Genomic DNA, 22,905 nt, shown 5'->3' on the forward strand with positions numbered 1-22,905 from the left:
TAAAAGGCCGACCCCAAATGGAAATAGGAAAAGGCACAGGAAGATATATACACTTTAATCGTCAAAAAATTCCATTTGAGAGACTTTTTTTATTCATATTATGAGTAAAAAAAATCTCTCAAATGGAATTTTTTGACGATTAAAGTAGTAAAGCCATCAGTGTTGTAATATCCTTCCATTAGAAAGTCTGTCTTCCTTTTATTTACATGAAAATTATACGCTTTAAAGTTTTTCTAGTACTTATTTTGTACTGTTTATAATAATGAACAATGGAAAATTGACCTGACCTAAATGGCAATGCCATTAATAACTGTAATATTTGTAATCTGTATAATTCAAAACTACAGCAACCCTAAAAGTTAATCAAAAGCAGCACATTTTTTTTTTTTTAAACTGACGAAAATGTAGTGTGTGTAGCCACTCACGTAGAACTATCAGTATTTAGTCAAGAGAGCTTGTCGAATGAATGGTAGTTACGACTGTATGCCACTGGTTACGCTAAGGATATACATTTGATTATGGAATGTTAGTCTTACAAGTGTTGCTCTCCATGTCTGTGCTGCCTTTCACCTCGTGCTAGGAAGAAAACAAATTACATCAATTATCCGTAAATGAAGAGCAAGTAGCCAGGATGATGTGGTACAGAAGTGTTGATATCTGCTCCTAGGTTTAATTTTTGACATTTAAAAAAAAAAGCATCGAACTATGTTGGATCTTCTTCCATTTATTTTGTGTTTAAGTTTGTTGAGTTTGACAGTCATGGCTTTTCCTCAAGGTGCTCCTGCCGAGGCATGTGGATCATTATTGCCCAGACATTATGGTACTAAGCCGCTACCTCCATACGAGTCACCGTATACTTTTACAGCATCGAGCAGCCACTATACCTATAACACTGATGGTATACAAGGTAATTTTATTTTTTTAAATTTTTTTAAGTGCTATTTACGGGGCCAGCGGTAAGCTTTCTGGCACTTAGGAAAAAATAACTGTCCCTCCTTTTTTTTCTATTTTGGAAACTGATGCATTTGTAAAATTACATTTTTGTAAATAAGCACCTTTTTTTTTTTTTTTTTTTTTTTTTTAATTTGCTGCCTTAAAAAAATGTACCGATTTGCCAAGCTGTAGTGTTAGCCCTGGTTATTGTGTTTTAATTATCAGTTTATATCATTCAAAAAAATAATGTTGGTATGAATATAAAAGTTATTGTCACTCATTCGTATCAATATATAACATATTGATACGAATATAACGTCAGTTAAGATTATAAACACTGCTTTAAAATTTGCATTTACAAGGCATTTTCTTATCATTAAATCATTTATTTATTTATGGAGAATTCGTGTCCTGTGCATAATTTCAAAATTGTTTTTTTTTTTTTTTTTTTTTTTTTTTTTTTTTTTTTTTTTGAAAGTCCATGTTGTGCTTTGGAACTACTCATCACGTGAATATATGTAGCATTTTTGTGGAAAGCAGTGCATCAGGAAGTGTTTGGTAGTAAAGGAAAACAACAACAACAACAACAAAAAAGTTAGAAGAAAAACGAACCATAGATAGATGGAGTCGGAATAATATTTTTTCGTGAAAGATAAGAACACTTCTCCAAACGCCTTTCCCGGAAAACGGGAACAAACTGGTTAGGCTAACAATCGTTTGTCCCCTTAAAAGGTCCGTAAATCTATTTTACCTTAATAGCATCTATTTCGGTGCCGACCTCCTCCCCACCGCTATCTAGTGGCTGGTCAATGATGCAACTAAGCCAGCCAAGCTTACCCTTTCTTGCTGGAAAGGCCGTAGCCCACTTTATTCTTTGTCTCCCATTCATTCCATGAATTCCACAGAAGTAGCAAACCAGTATAGATTTGAATGTCTAATTAAATTAGTCCCTATTATTAATTTCATACTAGTTATAAGAAACAATTGTTACAAGTTACTTGATGAACAACATCAGCATTACTGTAGGTATGATTTTTTTATTTTTAAATCGACTCCTTACTCGTGGCATTGTGACATAATTCATGTGTCAAAACAGAATGAAGATTAAAGCCTACGAATTGTGGCGTTTGTTAATGGTTATTGCCTTTGAAAGGCGCTATGGATAACAAACCATAAATAAGCTGTAAATCCAAACTGATCCAGTTTAGTAGACAGAAACTATTTGGTCATCATCAGTACAATAATATTACACATGTTCACAAGAATAAATAATTTTTATTATTGCGAAGAACCTTTATCATCACTGTTCAACTAAAGGTGGGTTAGCCGGTCTCATACGGTGGTGTTGAGATTTTCCTCCCAGTAATTTGTCTAGAAGAATATGCACAGTTTACATACATTAATATCGCTTTGAAAGAAGTCAACGGATGCCCCCATGGGCAAGGTGCATCCTGCCATGTAACGAGTCACGTTTGTAGCTGGTATAAATTAGAGGAATATGATGCTGCCAAGTCAGTGTGACTGTGTGACTGTGTCCAAGTGATACAGTTCTCAGTGTGGGGTCTTATGAGAGGGACTTCATTCCAGATGATTATTTTAGCATACCAATACAGCTTTCGTATTTGCACTGTAGTCAGTCAATAGATTATAGCTATCGGAAGCACCCGGTAATATGAAGTCGACCAAATGTTATTTCTATGTGCTAGGATTATTACGAAAAAAAAAGTGTCAAAATGACCATCTTGTAATTACAATGCAATTAAAAGATGGTCATAAAACTTTGAAACTTTTTTGTGCCATATAAGCTGTTGGAATACGATGGGCAATTTAGAATAAACCCATGACCAGTCTTTAGTGATGAGCTGGTGTAAAGTTCAAACAATGGAACCCGACTCCTGATTGACGGTTACAGTGAACCATTGGTGAACTACTCCTCACCCACCCAGCAGATTAAACCAACCCATGGTGAAGAAGAACTTATTAGGAATATATTACACTGCTTTATATGATATCAGTATCAATAAAATTGGTAAAGCAATTGAAAAGCTGTGAAATATGAACGAAAAATACTTCACATTGAGGTGAAGTAAACCGAAACATGGATTCCTAAATGTGCCAGGGAGATGGATTACGTGCGAATGCAAAGTACTTTTTTAAACGGAACTGCGTATTAAACAAAAAGCTGAACAACATGATATAAAATATTCAATGCCACAGAACTCTCCTGGTGCCATGTACGGACATCAGGAAATGAAGAATCGTGACACAAGGGTAGACATAAAACGTAGCTGCTATTGTGAATTAACAAGACTTATTATTTCATTGATGGATATAATGCGTAACCCGTAACGAACCATAACAAGTCCAAGCTTTGTCCTCTCAGTTATCAGCCAAGCAGTGTAAACGAGATATAACTTCCTTTCAATGCACAAATGCAAAGAAGAATGGCAGGCAGGCAGGAGAAAAAAAAAGAAAAGAAAACGAGTATAATTTCTTAACTCCTCAGCTTTTAAACAAAATCTTAAGAAATGATTAATAATAATAAAAGAAAAGTAAAGTCGTTATATTTTATTTTTCTTGTATGATTCTCTCTCACGCTTCATATTACTTTTCTTTTATTATTATTAATTCAACTCTTTCTCAAATTGTGATAGAAAGCAAACTGCTCTTTTTGTACTTGTAAATTCGCGAACAAACGGCACACACACACACCTGTGAATAATGAGTAATTCTCTTGCTTGCACGATACTTATTTGATTGTATTGTGTGATGTTTCATTTGAACGGGAAACCCTTTATGCCTCAATTGTGCGCTCTGTAATAAGACAGTATTTTCACGAAGACACACGCAATGTGCCAATTAAAAGCAAGCTGTTATATACCTTTCTGGGATTTTCAACCCGGAACTGAACGTATTTTGATATATGTCTTAATTACTGTTTATATTTTATGTGCATGTATTTAGCATTAAATTTTTAATTATTTGAAGAAAATGTTATCAAGCTCTACAATTCGCCATGCTTAAGCTCACAGAAGTGTTGAAGGCTTTTTGTTTTGTAATATTTTCTTTAAATTTTGTCTTGAAAAATGCAAGTACCTGTTTGATTCGACAAATGATTTGTCTTTTTTTTTTTTTTTTACAAATATAATAATAATAATAATACAACCTCACATGTCTACCAGTAACCACAGTGATGAGATGATGTAAAGGGTATATGGAGATATTGAAATTTGATAAATCTCACCAAAAGTGAAGACAATCTCATTTTCTTGGGCGATTGAAATGTAGTAATTGAAAAAGGAAAGTAGTACTTGTAATGCAATCGGAAACTACTGACTAGGATGCCGAAATGAAAGAGAAGATAGGCTTCCAGAATTCTGCCACCAATTTAATCTGATAATTATCAATACCTGGTTTGAGGTACCAAAAAGAATGAAGATATACTTGGAAAATGCCAGGGATATACAAAGGTGTCAAATTGATTATATTATGACAAGAAATAGATTTAAAAATCAAGTAAAATTATGCAAAAGTTGGAGATGACGCACACCGTGATGACAATTGGGTTTTATTGAAATGCAATTTGAAATAGACTTTCAGAACCAAGGAAAAAAAAAGCCAAAACGAAATGTGCTGTTTTCTTGTATTTTTTCTTGAGATTTGGCAGAAAAACAGCCAAATTGCTTGTTAAAAAAAATAGTAAAATATTACTCACACTAGGAAAAATAGACCTGTAATTAACATTATTTCATTGATCGCGCTACAGAATCATTCGTAAGAAACGGACTCCTTCGTAAAAAAAGGTTGAACGCCAGTGACGTTCGACCTTTTTTTTACTATGCGAGCTACTTTTCTATAAAAAGTTATTCGGCGATCTACTCTCTTATATAGATCACGTTCCCCCAACCTGATATCTGATTACGCACAAATAAACAACTAAAAAAAATACACAACTAAAAACTTTATTTGCCTATTTAAAAATTTATTTATCACTTTTAATTATTTTAATACAAAAAAAAAAAACATATTGGAATAAAATATTTATTTCTCTATTTTGGAAAACCAAAGTTAGAAAAAAAACTAGAGATTGATTACAAACTCACAAGTTACAGGAAATGCTGGTTGATTAAAAAAAAAAAAAAGGTTAATGTGTAATTTGGCATTGTTTGGACCTCGCAATATTTTCATAGTCAAGTTGATATGAAGAAGTGGCCAATCGCAGACAATCATCCAAATGATCATTTGTAATTTGGTTTCTTAATTGATTTTTTATGACCGTCCTCTTTGAAAAAGCGGATTCTGACAAGTATGTCGATCCGAAACACAGAATTTTTCGCGCAATAACAGTTAATATTGGGAATTTTTCATGTGCATACTTCCAAATGACTTCATTGTTTATTGATTTTAAATGTAAACTATTCTGAATGTTTATTATCTCAAGTTTTACTTCAGCTTGGTTTATATCAAACAGCCCACTAATTTTATTTGAAATTTCTGTGATGTTCAAGTTTTCTTAAAATGGATTATTGATGAAAGATACAATCATTTCAGTTTTATTAAAATCTTTAAATCTTGAATTTATTTCTCCCTCAACTAATTCTATTCCACGAATAAATTCTTTTAAATCACAACGAAGCATTTCTTGATTTTGTTCAAAAATTTTTAATAAATATGGGAGATGCCTAAATTCGCGGGCATTTATATTTTTCTTTAATAAAAGTAAGTATTGTTGGAAAGTTTTTATTGAACTTAACATGTCAATTAAATTTTTATCTCTACCTTGTAATCTAAATTTAAATTGCTTAATTTCGTACAAAAATCTACTAAAAATGATAAGTGTAACAGCCATCTTTTATCACTCAATGGTGGATAAATATCTCCTTTTTCATCAAGAAAATTTTTTATATTGTTAATTAATACAAGAAATCTTTCTAAAAATTGACTTCTGCTGAGCCAGCGAACATTATTGTACAACAGAAGTTCCCTCTCATCATCTGCCTGTAATTTAAATAACCGCCTTTGCAGGGCTTTTCCTCGAACAGAATTTACAATTTTAAATGTAATATCCAAAACATCTTTTGTTTTTAATCTTTTACTACAGTACTTGTTGGTGAATAATACAGTGGTACGTTAAAAAATCTGGATATTTGTCATCGTTTTTACATAATGGAATGAAGCCTGATTTATTACCTATCATTGCAGGATCACCATCAGTAGTAATAGACACAAGTTTAAAAAGCGGAAGTTTGTGTTGTTTCACAAATTCATCAAATGCCAAAATAATGTCTTCTCCCCTAGTCCTTCCCAATAATGGTATAATTTTCAAAAGTTCTTCTTTACTTGAATAATCTTGAAATACCATTAGCTGAGCAATATCAGTGAAGTCGTTTGATTCATCAAATTATAATGAAAACGCAACACACTGGTGAATGTCTAACATTAACCTTGCCTGGAAACTTTTCTCTGGCAATTGGAACTCTTCCTTTCGGCAATTTGAAACCTTGTCTGCAGCCTAGAAGTAGTCTCTCTCTAGCGACGTCTCGAACCGAGAAGCTCCTTTCTGGAAGCGGGAAACTCCTCTCTCAAGCAACGTGGATCCGGGCAGTCTCTCTGACGGCGACTCTGGACTGGGCGGCCTCCTCTCTGACAGCAATTCTGGAACCGGAACCCCCTCTGCTTGCTTCAGTTCCTTTTTATTAAGGACTGAAGCAAGCAGAGGATCTTCATGCGAGGTCTCAGAGGAGGACCTCTGAGACCTCGCATGAAGTTTGGCAACCCCCAAAGAATGGCAACCCCCAAAGAATCGGTATGTCTTTCATCTTAAGTTTCAGTTCGGCACTGCTTTAGTTCTCCTTCGCTTTCTTTTGATTGTAAGTTGCCGGCCATCGGAAAGTTGTTTGAACTCTTTCTGACTGACTTCGGAGATGTTTACACCTGGGCCTGCAAGCCTTTCTCATACAAGTTTCAATAACAATCTTTCTAATGCCGCCATCTGCAGCTTCGGCGACAAAAACATTGCCTTTGTTTTTAATACTCTGACATATTCTTATTAAAGCAGTATATACAGTTAGTTTCAAAACAGTTATTTACAAAAACATCTAATACAAACTATACCGAGACAAACAAAGTTTATTTTTTTACAATATTCACATGGGACTTAACCTAAGTAAAAAATTGATGTAATGTGCTTTGGAATATTTAATCTACAATCGAGTTTTTACACTTTGCTTATAATCGTATTCACTCGGCTCGCTGTTTGACTTTCACTGATCCAAATTAATTCATTTACCCAGACTTATAAGAAAATTACTGATTTGACAGTTTTAACGAAAAATAAACAATAGCAATACACTTAAAGCGAATTAAAAATGATACAAAATAATGCTAAATAAAATATTATGTTTTCAGTTTTAATTAAATTTGTAAGTAAGGAGGAGGAATACACAAGAGATCGACCAAAAATCGCTCCGCGATCGACGGGTTGAACACCCCCAGTATATGCAGTGCCGATTATACCGGTCTTACAGTTGTAATAAAAGTGTGTATGTGAAATATGTTCTCGACTTGCTTTAACTTTGTATTACGCTTTGGTTTTTTTCGGCTGGAATGATGGCGAAAACAACTGAGTCAGTATATTATGTGCGGTGATTGTATTTGCTCTTCTGGCTGATTTGCTTGTTTTGAGGGGTGAAAAAACCGGCCTCCTCTTTATGGCTAATTCATGCTTTGGTTAAAAAGAACTTATAATAAAGGCTTCTCGCTTGCTGGACTGGATTCGAACCGAGGTGTTTCCAGCCGAAGGGGGAACTTAGGATAAAATGTTGATGAAAATGTAATTTGTCCAGTACAAATTCAACCTGGTGGAGAGATTCATTAACAACTATTTCATATTCATTTCAGGAAACAATTACTTGAAATTTATGAACGAATTATATATATATATATATATATAAGAATAAGAAAAGTTTCATGAGAAGATCTTAATATTTTTGTGGATACGGGTTATTCCTGTTATTTATTTTTAATTAAAAACGATTATTAAATTTACGACTAATCGTAACTGTATACTATAGTTTCAATGAAGTCATTTATTTTCTAATTAAAGTCATGCATAGTTGATTTCATGTGCCAAATTGTTTTGACACGTGAAATATTAGATTTGTGAAGTGCAGGGGAATGACTATTTTGACCCTCCCTCCTTTTTTTTTCCTTTTTTAATCAATCCTCACACACGAAATGTCTCAAGACGTATCACACGGCAGTACCATGTATGGACAAGTGAGGTCGAGATAGGAAATGAGGATGTTAATATGTTGCTCGAAGAGCTGGAGGTTGTATTCTTCGGAGAAAACGGTAAGGGCAAAGACTATTCCCAATGACAAAAGTATACGGAATGAAGGAGGATGAGAAGTTGGTTCAGTGAGTCAATATTGCGTTTTAATTGGAGCTCAATGTATATGAATATTGACCAGCAACTGTCTGTCTTCGTAGAGGAGAATGGTGCTCAGTGATTGGAGGACGTAAGAGGGCAGGGTCATCCACTCAGTGAATATCCTTTTCTTCTTGGTACAAGCATGCATTTCACTTATCCACATATAAGTGAAAAATGGTATAGTAGGAGAACAGAAGTAAGTTCATTGACATACTGTTTATTTCCAGAGCTGGTTATTTATGCTAAAACAACTTTCCTTTCAATAATACATAATTATGCAAGATAACCGGCGGTTTGGATAAGATTTTAGTGATCAAAATATCATCAGCCAGTATTTTGATAAAACAGACTCCGCTAATCGATGTGTGTTAATATATATTGTAATTTTTGAATGGACCTGAAATGTTTTAATAAGCAACAAATTCTTATCGGTTCACATGTGAGATTGGATAATTTCTGAGTTAGAGAAGTTATGCATCTGCAGTCGGGAAGAGCAGGCCTTCCCCTTTTGTAGATTTAGTTAGCTCCTAGAGCTTTGAAATAAGTGAATACAAATATTTTACTACGAAATGTGAAGCGATATTAAGTGGTTGGCCAGTTGGAATTACGGTCGAAGCAACTAAAGCTACGAAGCCAGTGTGTTATGTTTATTAAGTGTATTCCTGCGCTGGTTTAAAAGTTTTGCTAGCGAAATCCAAGTTTTTAGGAGGAAAGAGCTGCCACCACTTACCAGACCTAACGCGTCCATTTGAAAATCCCTTATTATGGTTAATTGCGTCCTACAAAGGAAAAATGTCACGCGACGTCTCGCGCTTGAGTTACGTAGATATCCTGGAGACAATTTCTGATTTTCTTCTGCGTTTCACCCTTACTCCCATACCTCTTTTGACTATGATTATCTCTTTATTTGTCTTCAGTTTCTTTAACCATTCCCTTAATCGGACGATGGCGTTTCTATAATTGAGCTTTCTCCTGTTGAGTATTTTTGGTTTCTAAGAGTTTAGTTGGACATACTAAGAAGACCTTAATTCATCCCTTCGGTTTCTTGGTATACTATTTACCCTGCGGGAAGGTAGAACAGTTTAGTAGAAACTGCCGATACTACTATCACAATCTTCTAAGGACACGATCGTATTTACATTTTCCAGAAGAAGGAGGAGGAATTGGTACAACTTATTTCTTTCTTTATTTTATTTTTTTTTTTTTATTGATCTGTACCCGAAAATAATCGAGTATTATTATTTCCATTAAAATATTTTATGGGAAAAATGCGACATATTCGTTGCACTTTCTCAATGGAAAGTGGGATGTTTTAGCCTGCGGAGCGCGCGCATGCACACTCCCTTCACACACCACAGCCTTTTGCAAATTAATGCGGACTTGCATATATTTTGAAATAAATAACTTTCAGACATTTTTTTGGTTGTACGGCCTGCACTTCTGAGGTGTTTTAAATAGCCAAGAGATTTTCTTGGATTTATAATGGAAAAATTCCAGGTTAATGCTCAATTAATGCCTTTATTTATGCGGTTCCCAGTCACGAAAGGTGGCAAACCTATAGTACATTAGTACCGTAAGTGGATTAAGGATTTTTTTAAATTAATTTTTTATATTTTTTTAATATTTTGATATAGTCTTGAAACCTTGCTCTAGAGACCAAAAATGGAACTTATTCAAGTCTCGAATGAGCGGGGCGATGAAATTCATCTACCACTATTTAATTCCCTTAATATATATATATATATATATATATATTTATTTTTTATTTATTTATTTTTTTTTTACGAACAATAATACACAGATAAACGTTGTTAGAAAAACGCCTTTTACCTGTAGATAAAATTTTCTTGAAATAATTATTTTGTTTCCTTTAAACCCCTCCCCCTAGATGCAGAAGAGAATAGCTCATCAAGCTTTGTCTTATGTTTTACCGCACATATCCTTTCTTGGAGTCATTCTCTTCTCGAGGTCAGAAAGAATAGCTAATATGACTTCCGAAATTATTTCTTATTATTTAGCTCTTTCCCAATGAGTTTATTATTATTATTATGTTTTAATAATATTATTATTCACGAGAGGATGGTTGATCACCCTATAGTACATTAGTACCGTATATATGGGTAGTGGGTTAAGAAAGGAGGAACTTGTTTACATTTGATTTAAAAGACTGCATATTATATTCCTTTGGAAACACGTCAGGGGGAAGATTGTTCCACAACACAGCAGTTGCAGAGACGAAGGAGGAGAAAAAGAAACTTGTTCTGTGGGTTTCGAGGTGCACTGTGAATGTGAAGGGATGTTGAGCAGCAGCTGCACGTGTTCCAAAGAGAGCACTAAGTGGGGGAATTATTGATGCTATATCAGGTGAACTTTTCTCATGGAAATATTTCTAGAATACACATATTACTGAAGCCAAACGTCTGTGCGAAAGTGTTGCGAAATAGTTAAATAATGTGTAGACTACAAGTGGCTTTCTTGAAATCAGTTATTTACACATTTAAAGTTTAGCTCGAAATAATTTACAGGCAACATCAAAAGATTAAAAAAAAAAAGATTCTCTTTGAAAATATAAGCCGTTTATAAGGTGAAATTCAATGAACACAGCTATTATCAAGTGGTATACAAGGAAAAGTATTTATAAAATTATCAAGTTTGCATGTTCCAAATCATTTGTACAGGGATGTACAGTATATGCATACACATATCAAAATTTATGCTGAAATATTGAAAGGCGAAACAACAAATCAGCTATAGAAAAAATAATATTGATAGGGAAAATCGGGCACTACTAATAGAAAATCAGAACTCAAACATTGCATAGGGAACATGTTCAGTTCATCTAAGTATAGACCACTTAGATCTGAGATCTCTCTTTCCCCATGGAGCAACGTGTACACAACCATTTTCATTCACACGTTGTGTGACATTATAAGAATGCAAAGTGGAATGATCTTCCTACTTCTCTGCTTCATTTACTTAAATTAGCTATTTCGACCAACTTATGCACTGAGCCTATCACTGAAATAATTCTTACTGGCATGGAAATATTTATTCTCAATTCCACCATAAAAATTCCCCTAATTCTCATTCTCCAGAAGGTATACCAAGGCTGTACAAGAGAAGAGTCAAACATTCTGGCTTTCATCCAAACTCCATTTGCTATACTGCTTATGCTAAGAAAATTATCAATACATATAAAACTAATCTTGAACTCGAAAAAGTTAAAAGCCAGAACTTTGCATCCTGTCCGAATGGCAGTCCTACCTTCTCTGGTCTCTTGTGAAATCTATTCGTGTAACTTCTGTATATCGTTTTTCGTATCATATTACACATGGATGGTTCTATCGCATCGCCATCTTTCACAGAAGTAAGAAGTAAACGTCTTACTTCTAAAATTCATCTTGTACACTTGATCTTTGTTAATATCTTTCAACCATTAAATACTCCAAACTCAATGCATCCTTAAACCTTTCGCCAGAAAAGGATCAGAAAAAAGTTATCCAAATTGGATACAAAAAAAAAAGTCTCCTGGTCCTAATGGCGTTTCTTCTAAAGATTTGTGCTCCTTTTCTTTTTTTCCCCTTTTATTCCACTTTCATCTATCCTGCAGCCTGGAAATTTGACCACAGACATACAGTCCATTCCTAAGAAGGGTGACAAAATTTACCTTTAAACTATCTCCCAGTTTCTTTTGACTCATTCTGTCTACAATAATAAAAAGAACTATCAACTTTTACATCATCTAGAAGATCAACTAATAAACGATGGAGTCTGCCATTGTCATTCAATGGGAACGGGGAGATCTGCTTGCTTACTTATCTAACCATGTTTGGAAAAATGCCATGGAAACGTTTGACGAATCTCAACTGGTTGCTCTTGATATTTCCAGACCTTTTGACTGGATTTGATACAAAACGCTATTATGTAAGTGGCGACCATCTCTTGGCCGCCCCCCCTTCTTTACATGAACTATCTATTCAGCTGACCACCAATCTAGTAAACAGTTTTGTTGATAAGAACCCTTGAAATGCAAAGATCACTACAACATTTAAAATATAAACCTCAACTACCTTAAATCTCAAAACCATTCTTCAATGTGGTTTGAATACCCTTGTTAATTTCATCATCATGAAACCCAACTCTGCCTTATTTCCCATTAAAAAGAACCCTTTTCTGCCAGTCTTACTTTTGGCAACACCTAAATCTCTATATAAGGTTTATCTTTATAGAAGTACTCTAACCTCAGATTATCTTGGCATAAACAACTTATTAATCTTGCCTCCTCTGCATAGTTTTTTCTCTTTCGCTCGAGGCATTTACCTCTGAACAGCTTTTAAGTCTATGCAAATTGCAAATGTGTCCAGTCACTGAATACTGTTCTCACATCTTGGGTGGTATCCCTAAGAGTTCCCTAAAAATACACGATTCAGTGCAGTAAAAGAGCAGTTTTATTGATTCACAATCCTCTCACCACAATTCACTCACTCTCATACAGACATTCAGTTTTCACTGCTTGAATCAGATTACATGGATTATCTGTAATCTGACTACCAGTAAATGCGTGTGTTCACGGAGCCGGTTTGCCTTCTGAAAAAAAACCAGAGTTTCTGGAGTGAAAAATTTCCTTTATCTGTATGAGACCAGCTAACTCACCTTTCGACTAAAGGTGAGTTAGCCAGATAAAGGTTCCTCACGTCTTGGACGGGAATAGAACCCATGTCTTTCCAATCAAAGGGCTTCGTCTATACTGACCGAGCTACAGAGGCTTTAATGCAATCCATAGTACCTAAAACTAAATACGAGAGTTTCTTGCTCATCCACGTTACTAAGTTACCATTCATTGATCAACCTCGTATATGGAATCCGCTAACCCATTTCATTTCTGATGGAAGTAGAAGAGGCCGTTAAGTACTGAGTAACTTTTGAAGACTGGTGGGCAGCTAAGTTCCACCCTTCCAATCACAGATGGCAAGCCAAAAGTTACCAATGATTGTAATTTGTATCCAGGGAGGAGAGCGTGGCAGACAACTGTCGTCATTCGTAATTTCTAACCATAACACCATTTTATTTTGTCTGAAATAACACGATTCTACGGTTTATTTTCTGCGTTATGGAATTAAAAATCCGAATTTGGGAGCCAAACTCCTATTTGTTTGCTGTAAAAATTGACTATCTCAGGAATCGATCGAAGAAAAGTATGGAAAAAGTTCCTCTAATCGGCGACTAAAATTGAACTTAGAAGTCTTTTTTGTTGTTGTTAGTTACTCGCGATAACCACGTAAAAATTAAAGCACTTTAATAAATTAAATTACTAGTTTCGTACAACACTATTGTGTCCTCTTCAGATTGGGACAGAACACTAATAAAACAGGTATTTACAATGAGATTGCTCAATTAACACTTTTTAATTCATTCAACATGAGAAAGAGAGAGAGAGAGAGAGAGAGAGAGAGGTGTGGAACGTTGAAATGCGATATCTGACGCGAGGTTCACTCTTCAACATATTATCTTTGTAAATATCTACTTTACTAACTCCTCAGCTAGGAAAAATATTATATATAAAAAACTCCAAGGATTTCATAAACAAAACAGAAGTCTCACAGGATATTCCACAGATACCTTGGATACTTTGGACGGTAAAAGCTTGTTCATCAATGTTCCAAGAAAAGAGACATCAACCTTAAAAACATTTTTCCACCTGATCCTGTTCAACTTTTCAAGCATTGTCTAGAGAACCCTTTCTACTACAGAACACTTAGCTAATTTATACATGGAAAGGCTTGAGCAAACAGATATTGAGAGATAATACCATATACCACACCAAGATTATAGTTAAAATATGTAGACGTCATCATTTGGCCAGACTCAGAAGAAACCATCCATAACCTGACTTCCTTAATAGTTTAAACCACAAAATCCAATTCACATCATAAGTAGAAAAAGATAGATCCAATTGTTTCTTGTGTATCCTCATCTCAGTTGAAGATCATAGAAATCTTACTTTTAAAATATACAGAAAGAAGTTCAATACAGGCCGCTGTCTATATGCTAGTTCCCACCACCTGGCACAGAAGCGAAACAATCAAAATTCATAAAAAGAGAACTATTACGATATCCAGTGATGATGATGATGATAAAAAATAACTTATATTACAGACATTCTTTTAAAAAATGGTTACAACATCAGAACCACCAATAGCGTCTTGAATGCAGCATCTCATATTCCAAGACATCAACTAGACTACAAAGGTGCATTTCCCCCCCCTTATTTTGCATCAGAAATGTTACAGACAAAATAACAAAAATCTTACAATAATATAATTTAAAAGTTGCAATTTAACTGCTACGAAACGTCGTAAGATTACCAAAACAACGCTTATAAAGAGACCAGGAGTAATAATCAAAATCTTTTGTAATTGTGGCTTTTGTCACGTTGGACAGACAGGAGAAATCCTGTCAGAGACGTGGAGATAAAACTAGAACATAAATCTGCACTGGTTTTTCACACCACCAACGAAAAACATCAAGATAATTGGCAACTCACTAAAATGCCATATATAGAATTTAACAATTATGCACGTCAATTTAAGGAGGCAAATGAGATGATACGATGTCCGACAGTGCAATAAAAACCGGTCTAATCTTAAATCAACTCTAGACAGCATTCACAAAAGATCTACATATTCGTATTAATGAATTAGGCAAATACGACAAGCTATGCGATATTTTGCAACAATGAACCGCGGCTCTTTTTATTTGTGTTCTGTCCCATTTTCTTACAGAAGTATTAAGTACAATACTGCTGTACGAAACTAGTAATTTATTTTATTAAAGTGCTTTACGTTTTACGTGGTTTTCGTCAGTAATTAACAAAACATGGATACAGCAACCCACGGAAATTTTAACTCAGAACAGTTTCTCTTTGCACAGCCTAATATTGTAAATGCAAAACTCCACTTCCACAGGGCTACACACTTGTGTATGGGATATTCATTAAATAATAATTATAATAAATGAAAAAAAAAAACTGTATATTAGTTAATCCTGAAAACTAGTTTGCCAGATCCTTTATAAGATCGACATGACTCCTTTGTAATTATTAACAATAGTAATATAGTTCAGATTGTGGATCCAAATAACCTGGCAACTTTTGGTGGTGCAGCTGGATGTCATTTAAGTAATATATCTCTGACCGCAGATGTGTTGTCAGTAGTTGCTGCTAACTGTTAAGAAATGCTGAAAGCACTAATGTAAAGTCCGCTGGACTAATGATTTAGCAAATGTCTGAATTCCGGTTATGCTTATTGCTTTGACCCAATTATCGCCAAAAGTTCGCTATGTTTTTTGACACGCAACTATTAACCTGTTCATAGAATACCGGGGTCGAAGGGAGGAGTATGAAGTTAACATCATGAAGTCGAAGTACCAGTGTTGTTGCTTTTCTCTTGTAATGGGATATAAAGTAGGACAGTCCTTCCTTTTATCTTTACCTCATTCTCTTTTATGAAATAATCTATGGACATCTAGCCACTGTGAGAAAAGTCTTCAATACTCGATAAGCTGGAAAAGAATAAATTATTATATAATATAAAATAAATTATAAATATATTCTTAAAATATAGCATAACTAATACGTTTAAAAAAAAAAAAAAGGCTGGCTAGAAATAAACACCGAATGGGCAATTCTGATGAAGACGATAATTTAGAAGGCAACAAGTGGATGCTATGTAAAATTTAATAACAAGGCTAAGGATATGATAAATGTACAGATTCATTCAGAACCGTTATTTCTTAATTTTCGTTTCATATACTTGCCAAATATAAAATTTCACGACAGAGTTTCGAAATATAGCAGCAGATAAGACTGTGAAGTCGTTTGGCATCGTCAGCGAAGTTTGGCTTCTACAAATCGGAAAAAGCTTAACTGCTAGGGAATTCTTTGAGTTATTTATTTTTTATTTATTTATTTTTTTTAATTATTTATTTATTTTTATTTTATTTTATTTTATTTTTTTTTTTTTGCGACAGCAGCGCACAACACCGCCTTATTTCCCATCAAAAATCATTACGTTTACCTGTTCATTTGTCTTTCAGTTTTAGTTTATTATTTCAGCATTTGTCATGAAAGGTCTCTTCTCTTATCAGAAAGTGAAATAAGGGAAGTCTTGTTACTGAAAACTTCCTGCTAAACAACTTTTAGTATATGACAAAGAGTTGGCATAGAAATTGAGAACCTCATATTCTTAATAATTATATAAAGAAAGCTTTATTTTGGAAGTGCAGTGCAGGATATAATTTTGGAAATGCAAAACAAAATTACTACATAGATTTTAGTTTCCACTTATGTTATCGAGTTCCTTGTATACATGGCCTCCACTATATTGAATACGGACAGTTGTAAGAAGACCAATGCGGATGTCTTTGCCACTAGTTGGAAATGCAATTCATTTGAGAAGAACCAATATTAAATCATAGTTTGATTTAGTTGTTCTTCTGCTCAGTGTGTTGTTTTATTACGATGAAGCCGTCCTGCTTCAGTATGAGCTCGGTTAATTCACCTTAAAATATTAAAAAATGGGTGGCGGACCATGATTTAGAATCGATGATAAAGTACAGCCTGGAGAAAGGTCGATACAAGGACTCGCGTACCTCTCAATGAACCTCCAGCTATTCTCACTAGGAAGATAGGGGGGAAATCAGAAGTGTATACGCATTTTCTGTTTAATAAGTTTTAGATTACTGCTTATGATAATTAAAATTTAATCATATTTCGACATGAGAAGTTGGTTGAAAAGTATACTGGTTGACTTTGCCAAAATGGAGCTTTAGTTGATAAAAAAAAAACTGCTGTTTAGTAACTACTCCACTTAATGAAAAGTGTTTTCTTTCATTTTTGAAAGAGAATTAGCTTCTACACATTATTCTGGATGTGGGTCTGCTGTAGTTTTTTCAGCAAGGCTTTGAGACTGCTCCATTTTCAAGATTTTGGAGTATTTGAATTTCAGATAATATTCAAGATCTCAAGATTATCTGGGATCTCGCATTGCATCAAAGGGATGCAAATATTTATTATAACGATAAATTATAACGAATAGTAAAGAAAAAAAACTGACATGAAAAGCTGAGTTTATTTGTTCTTTATTTAATTTCTACTTGAACTCTCGAACTGCAAAAAAATCCGCTAATGCCTTTTATTCTCCTGCATAACAATTTTTATTATGTGATATTATGACGGCCTGCCAACTCCTTTTAAGGAGTTGGCAGGCCATTTGAGAGCTATATAGATTTTGGAGACTGAGGGGAAAGTTCAGTCTCTACCAGTAGCCAATCAGATATAGCTGGCACAAGACTATCACTAATTATAAATGGCATCCAGTAAAAGTGAAGACCAGTGCTGGCACATTGTGGTGGTCCATAATGCTAACACAATATGTTGTTAGAAATAGTGTGAAAAATCAATCGTATAGCTCACACCATTTCAGACAAGAAAATTGACTCTTGAACCACTCATATATATTATTGTTTTCCACCTTACTATTATTTATTATTATTATTTAAAGTGAGTGATTTACTAGGAAGCATACTTTATGGTCATCTGTCACCTCGTCCGAAATTAAACTGTTCGAACTTCATTTTCCCAACCACTAAAGTACTCATCTGGAAAATCACAATCGTATGAAATTTATAACTGGTGAGTTATTTATTGCAAATTTATTTTATTTTATTCCATTATTATTATTATTATTATTATTATTATTATTATTATTATTATTATTATTATTATTATTATTATTATTATTATTAAAAAACCAATATATAATAACCAACTGGTGTCATCCTCAGATAAGCTTCGAGGATGAAAGCAGAGAAATTAGTTCTCATCCAAGATGTATCATATGTAAACAAATGCATGTAATGTACATATCACATCTAAACCAAAGTATGTATTGTTAAGTATTATATGTAAACAAATGTATGTAATGTAAGTATCATATGTAAACAAATGTAAGTAATGTATCATATGTAATCAAATGTATGTAATAACTGTAACAAACGTATGCAATATAGAGTGATTATATCCATTGATATTGTATATATAGAGTATAAAATTGCAAAGAAACATTTGTAATAATCATCATTATGAATATTATAATAATATATGTTGTAAACAGTTATTATTATTATTTCAAAAAAAACTTTATGTACTAGAAAGTATTTGTTATGCATAATTGTCTTCATATAATGTATGTAATTTATCTGAGAAATAAAAAAATTATATACTAAAAAAAAATATTACGGACAACTCCAAGGAGTCCTTAGACTCATCGAGGGAGGCCCTAAACATCATATCAAGAACAACTATTCTGCATTCGCGCAGCATCTATCATACTTTGCTTTGAATTAATTTACAGTCATGGCACTCACAACAAACTCTAGCAGCTTATTCCACTCATTCACCACTCTCCAAGTAAAAAACGTAGTTCCGACACCCTTGCTAACTACACTCTTGCTTAGTTTCCATGGATGGCCCCTAGTTCTCCCATCACCAGACCTGTTATGAAAAATTTCCTCTGAATTAATCTTGTAAAAACTCTTCAGTAATTTGAATGTCTCAATCATATCCTCTTTTCTGCCTATCAACCAATTTCTGTAACCCACAGATCTTCAACCTGTAAGGTTCATTCCATAGACCAGCTATCATCTGGTCACTCGCCTCTGGATCCTCTCTACCTCCTCCCCACCAAGAAGAAATCCAAGAGCCCAGATCTGGGCACAGTAGTCAAGATGGGGTCTTATCAAGGCTCGATAAAGAGGAACGATCACTTGCTTATCTCTGCTCGTCAAAGTATTCTTCAGTAACCAAGTGATCTGATGAGCTGATTTAGCCACTTCTGCTATGTGTCCCATAAACTTCAACTCCCTATCCACCAACGCACCCAACTCTCTGGCTTCGTAAACTTCCTGGAGTACAGTTCCACCAATGTGATATGCTGCTGCTAATTTTTTTCACCCCAAAATGCATAACCTTACACTTTGCTACATTAAACTGACATTCATTGTCATTAGCCCAGACTCCAAACAATTACAACAAAAATTTGACAACAGACAATAACAGTACGAAAATCGATTTCGGAATAGAGTGAGAAGCATTCATATGTATATCTTCTTGTATTTAAGAAGCGTTTGTAAGCATATGTTATTAAATTATTTAGAATCACTAACTTCATTTTTAATTTTTTTTCCCCAGAAAGTATAGATATATTTGTAAACTTCTAATGGTTTGTGTATTGAATCTCAGAATTATGGAACATATATGATGCATGAGTGATTTTTGTAGCCATGAATGAATCCAGTCTACGGTATACCATGGATTGGATTCATAGTGTCCAAATCAAAGAAGACTACGAGGCCAGTGTATGATAATCTTAAACTGACTTTCTAACCGGATTGCCAGATTTGCGGGATGAAAAACCCTTCCATCTTAAATCTACCTATGATATTGGTAACTCACCGTCACCTGAGAAAAGCCTTTGTTAAGATTCTCGCATTATAGAAGAAAATTTCCAGGTGGAAAAAAAATCTAGATTTTATCCCCCAAATCTTATAATTACCGCAGGCATGGCGGTTGTTTTGGAGCCTTTCTTCCTAAATTAATTCGTTACTGATCCTTTCAAATGTCAGAAACAAAGGAGGGGGGGGGTCAGGAATATTCCACGATGCCTTATTTATTAGTTGTCGGACATCAACCTCCAAGAAATGTCGATGGAAGATTAATGTTGAGAGAGAGAGAGAGAGAGAGAGAGAGAGAGAGAGAGTATGCTACCTTTCCTCTGTCAACTGGCAATTCCAACGCTTAGTTACATTAAAAGAATGTTACACTGCATCTCTATTGTTTTACCTTTAATGACATAACTATAAACTATAGAGAGTGAGCGAGAAGAAATTATAGGGAAAATCCTGGTGTAGATTATATGCTTCGTATATAACCTACAGCCTCGAGAACAGTTGTTCTCTACTGAGAATTAAAGTGCAATAGAAAAAAATAAGCGCACGATGACATCTAAGACAAGTGCTAATATAATGAAATAATCGCATAATTAAGAGAGACAGCGAGAGATAGAATGAAGGGTAGGAACAAGTCATTGCAAAATACCAGTATTCAACGCCTACATGAATTAATTAAGACAAATCCGGAAAGTCTTAAAAATGTTATTATCCATAATTAGGTCATAGAATCAAATAATAATGTTATGAATAGCGAGCTCCTGCACCCTCACTATTATCAGAATTCGTCTCCTTTTTCTTAAATTTATTTTTATTCCTTGCCTACAGATGACAGACTTAATTATAATTATACTTAACTCGAAAAATTACTAGCATTACTTGAGTCCTTAACTCAGTTATTCTCTTCATTTTAATTAATTGCGAAATTAAAAACCAAGTTTTTAATTTCGCAACCCAGAAAAATTGATCGTTGATCTCACTCTGTTCTGAACAATAATATACAGTCAAGGTTTAGGAATACGGGGTGCTGGCATTTTCTGTCTTCCGTGTTCTCACTCTACCTCTTAAAATCGTCGGTGGTCAGGCACTAGCTACCATCAACAATTAGAAGAGTAAATTGGCTTCCTACTTATTTCTGAAATGTTAGCGAGGGCTAAAAGAGTTCTGCCTTATTTTATGAGAATAAAAGGCATTAGCGAATTTATTTTTACCAAGCAAAATTATCTCTTTTTCACCCTCTTCAGGCTTATTGCGTCCATTTCAGAGTTAAGCAGATTCTTTAATGTTATGGATCCACTTTATCCTCACTTCCTGGTAGTCAATTTCCCTGAACTTTTCTGTTTAGAAGCGTGTGAGATAGTCTATTAAAATTTGTGCTGATTACATGTCCTAGTCAAGGAGCTACTATTTAGCAGTCCATTAATATCACTTTTACACTGCTCTCCTGTTATTCTCACATTTGTATCATAGTTTTCCCATATGTTTTGATTTCATTTATAAGTATTATTTTTGCTCTGCAACTTTTAGTTGCAGGGCAAAACTTTCACGACTTTCTCACGAAGTCTTGAAAATCATCGGGCAGCCAAGAACTCAGCTATCGGTGAGGAATAAAGATTGAGCAGGATGTCTACTCATTTCCAAAAGTTAGGGCTAAGTGAGTTTCGACCAGTACTCTCTCTCTCTTAAAACTCTCTCTCTCTCTCTCTCTCTCTCTTTCTCTCTTAAAACTTACTATTAAGTTGTAAAATTAATGACTTTTAATTGATTTTGCTTTTACTTGTAATGTAGCAGGTATTCAGAATAATGCCTTCGTTCTCTGTGATTTCGAATGTAGTCTGTAATGTCCAAAATTCTTCAATACGTCTCTCGTTGTCATTCACTTTTTTGGTGTGTATTATACTAACGCTTTCATGTGCCTTCAGATGCAATAGTTCAAGGATTATGATTGAGAGTTCTAGCTGGCTAAAAATAAAGATCTCTTCAGCAAGGTATACAGCTAAGAGAATGCCTCAACACCGACTAGCTCACTTTCAGCTAAAAAGCTCAGAATTGGGATCTAGATTTTTCCAATCAGTGACGTGTTTTTACAACTGCGTTACAGAAACGCTTCCATTGCACAATTTGAAAATATTTTTTATAATTAATTAATGTCAATTTTATTCTCTATAGGGAGCAAGCGAGCCTTCAAATAACATATTGGCTCAGAATCCGGACCATCTTTAAGATGGAATTGAATATGATATTTAATTCAATTCGTTTGTCTGAAATTTCCCAAATATAGATATAATCAGCGACATATAAAACCAAAATATTTTATTAGTAGGAATTGCGAGATTTTCGTTGGAGCGTATCATTTTCTGATTTAATCCCATAATAAAACTTATCAGTAGTTCCTTCAGTTTAAAATCACTCTTTCGTAGGGTAGCAAAATTCAAATTGCGTTCGCAGGGAATTCCCCAACAGACGCCTCTTCATTAAATCTAGGTCACCACCTCTTTTCTCTAGGAGTACCTCGTGATGCGATTCCCTCTACTCCCCCCTTCTTTCACTGAAGTGTGCTACACTGCTAGTTTGTCTGCCCTCGTTTGCCCCGACGTCATTATGATAAGTATTATGTCATTTAGCAACTAGAGCAGAATTGGTCAGTTTATGAAGGATGTTAGGGAAGTTCTACATCATTCGCATAATTGCTTTATTATGTATCAGGAAGTCGTGTACACTCTGACTTGGTCTACTAACCAGTGTTTGTCAAATTACGTTACAAATCACCAGGCGGATGGGTGGGAGAAAAAAGAAAAAAATCTTGAAATAGTGATATTTCCTGTATAATTCAGTTATTCTGAATTTTTATTTTATATGAAAAGCCCTACCTCTCGTTTTCTAAACAAGACGAAAACAAAATTAAAAACATATCGATTTGTAAAGTTACTCTGGCCAACTTTTTTTGTAAATTTCACACAGCGCACTCAGGATTTAATCTTGGGGGGGGGGGGGGGCGAATTGAGTAGACAATTTGAGAACACACACTACGCATC

General features: G+C 34.4%; 1 protein-coding gene across 1 annotated transcript in view; it reads left to right on the top strand.

Moving 5' to 3' along the window:
- The first annotated feature begins 705 nt into the window (after nt 1-705).
- The window catches only part of LOC150098065 (putative defense protein 3), a 30,559-nt gene continuing 8,359 nt past the window's right edge, over nt 706-22,905 (top strand). Inside the window, exon 1 of the mRNA XM_090406671.1 lies at nt 706-907. Within this exon, the coding sequence (XP_090262797.1) occupies nt 706-907 (202 nt within the window). The remainder of the gene's footprint in view (nt 908-22,905) is intronic.

Source organism: Typopeltis vanoorti, chromosome 16 (assembly GCF_054136105.1).
Source record: "Typopeltis vanoorti isolate ZY-2024b chromosome 16, IOZ_Tvanoo_1.0, whole genome shotgun sequence".
Classification (NCBI taxonomy): Eukaryota; Metazoa; Arthropoda; class Arachnida; order Uropygi; family Thelyphonidae; genus Typopeltis; species Typopeltis vanoorti.